Below are 2,276 nucleotides of genomic sequence, written 5' to 3' on the forward strand. Positions count from 1 at the left end.
ATGGGAAAATGTTTTTTTTTGCCCCATGAAGCTTCAGTGCTCTTTAGAGCACAAAACCTTTTCTGGAGGTGCTAAAATGCTCTATTTTGTTTGAAAACTTACATGGTGTAAAAACCTTGAAAACTCAGAATTTTTTTCATTTGAAAGTACTCCCTCTGTAAAGAAATATTAGACCGTTTAGATCACTCTTTAATGATCTAAACGCTCTTATATTTCTTTACGGGGAGTATTATTTTACTCCGTTGCTAGTAGCACCCGGCGAGCAGGAAAACTCGCTGATACCTAACATGACAAACTAATCATGGGGAGTATATGAGACACACGTATATCAATGAGGAGGTGCTGCATAGAGCCACTGCTGAATCGTCAAACTAATCATGTGACCCTGCGTCATCAATTCATTATCTAGGATTTCTGCAATCTGAATGTCGGCAGCCATGCTGCATCAGGCACACAGTGTAAACCCTGTTGCAATGATATCTATCCTGGAGTGACTGCATCTATCTATCTTATCTTACAGCACTAACGGCAGTCCCAACCTCAAATCTGGCACACAAAAATATACTCCAGAAGTATAGTTCTCATCTATATGGACATGATTGAGTAATGCGACTCAAGAATCCTCTGCCTCTTGCTCTGCAACTGGAGCGGACTGCCGCTGCCGCTGCTACCACCACACACCAGCTCTGGAGAAGCGACCTTGGCCAGAGCCAGCCTCACAGCCTCCTTCAGAGAAATCAGTCCAGCACGACCTGCACTGCCTCCCTCCTCTTCCTCCTTGCAGAGTGTGAAGACATGCTGCACCCTTCCTCCTAGGGAGGTCACCTCAGCTCTCACCGTCCTCAGCCTCAGGCCATGGAGCGCCTGGATGAGCCCGGCGACGAGGTCCGGCCGGTCGTCGCAGCTGACAGACACCTTCATGTACAGGCGTCTATCGTCGTCGTCGGTGTCCCCGGTGCAGCAGAATTCCACAGAGACCACGTCGGCTTCCGGCGGGACGGCCGGCGTTAGCTGTGCGGCCTCGCTTGCTCTCCTCTTGAGGTGCCTCACTTGGTCCACCACCCTGGCCAGCAAGGCGGCCTTGTCCATCTGCACAAGGGAAGATAAGAGACATTTTTCTGACAAGTCACATAATAGCAGTGTACCGCAGTGCCCTACTTTGTCTTATCATAGATGGAATTGCAGGGCTAAAAGTCTGATGAAATGTGAACACTTGCGCGAGTTTTCAATGTTCTTCTTCATAAAGCTCATGTCTGATGCTGACATAAAGGTCGATCAGAGTTGTTTGAAGAGAGACTTCTTAATGCAAAGTTAGTTTCTACTACCAGAAAATCTGATCAGCTAACGACAATAATTATGTGCAGCTGAGCTTTGTTTGGTTAATGCCTCACAGCACTGAAATGGTGGAATGGCTAAGATATTGTTGCCTCAAACCTGCTTGGTATCAGGGATCATCTTCCTGAGCGCGGCAAGATGAGCGTTGATCCTCACCCGACGCCGGCGCTCGGCCTCACTGTGGACCTTCAGGGCCCTTGCCTCCGTCGCGGTCCTTCCCGACCCTGTCGACGCCTCCGGCGGCCCAGCCGGTGGCGCCGAGGTGGTCTACCGGGGCAGCAGGGCCCGGGCTCCGTACACCGTAGGATCGCAGTCATCGTAGAGCTCATTCTCTCCTTGGGGAGATTGGCATGGAGCTGCCATCAAGCCAAGCATCTTTACAGCCTCTGGACACTGCAAGAACAAGGAGGAACGTGAACTTCTGAAGATGGAGAAGTGGGAGTGAGACGAAGCGAGTGGATAGGAGGCTCACAATAATTAGTGCGGCGGCGTCTTGTCATCTCATTCTCTTCATATATAGGATGGATATATAGGACGGTAGGAGGAGGCAGATGATGAGGTTGTCTGTGAGAGATGACCGCCCTACATAAATACGCATCTCTTTTCTCACATGTGGTGAGTAGTGAGTACCCCACTATGGGGATATATAATATAGGGGAAATTTGGCTGTTTGGATTGGCATGGATTTGGCCAATGGGTGAGGTGGCGTTTATGAGTGTGTCATGAGTCGGATATATGTGGAAAGAATCATGCCATACCAAACCCTTGTGAATGTATTGATTATACTGTAGTGTAGTATCTATGCAGCACAGCAGCCTGTGTGCATAGATGGTTGTCACTTTCAGTGAAATTTCAGGGAAATTTTGGGAAGTTTCAGTTATTTTAGTAGGTGCCAAAATGTTTCCGCAATTTTTAAATAAATATAAAAATAAATCGAAAAA

The 2,276-nt window shown here is 48.1% G+C and overlaps 1 protein-coding gene across 2 annotated transcripts; it reads right to left on the reverse strand.

Moving 5' to 3' along the window:
- Positions 1-365: 365 nt before the first annotated feature.
- Positions 366-1,976, reverse strand: LOC123077390 (transcription factor bHLH51). Of its 2 annotated transcripts, XM_044499658.1 has the most exons (3): positions 1,808-1,976; positions 1,435-1,728; positions 366-1,089 (listed from the first exon to the last, which is right to left on the reverse strand). In XM_044499658.1, exons 2-3 carry the CDS (start codon positions 1,453-1,455, stop codon positions 586-588), a joined length of 525 nt encoding a protein of 174 aa, XP_044355593.1. In that variant the 5' UTR covers positions 1,456-1,728; positions 1,808-1,976; the 3' UTR covers positions 366-585. The 2 variants fall into 2 exon arrangements, with proteins under 2 accessions (XP_044355593.1, XP_044355594.1); XM_044499659.1 differs by having other exon boundaries at positions 1,435-1,814.
- Positions 1,977-2,276: the final 300 nt, after the last annotated feature.

Source organism: Triticum aestivum, chromosome 3D (genome assembly GCF_018294505.1).
Source record: "Triticum aestivum cultivar Chinese Spring chromosome 3D, IWGSC CS RefSeq v2.1, whole genome shotgun sequence".
NCBI classification, from domain to species: Eukaryota; Viridiplantae; Streptophyta; class Magnoliopsida; order Poales; family Poaceae; genus Triticum; species Triticum aestivum.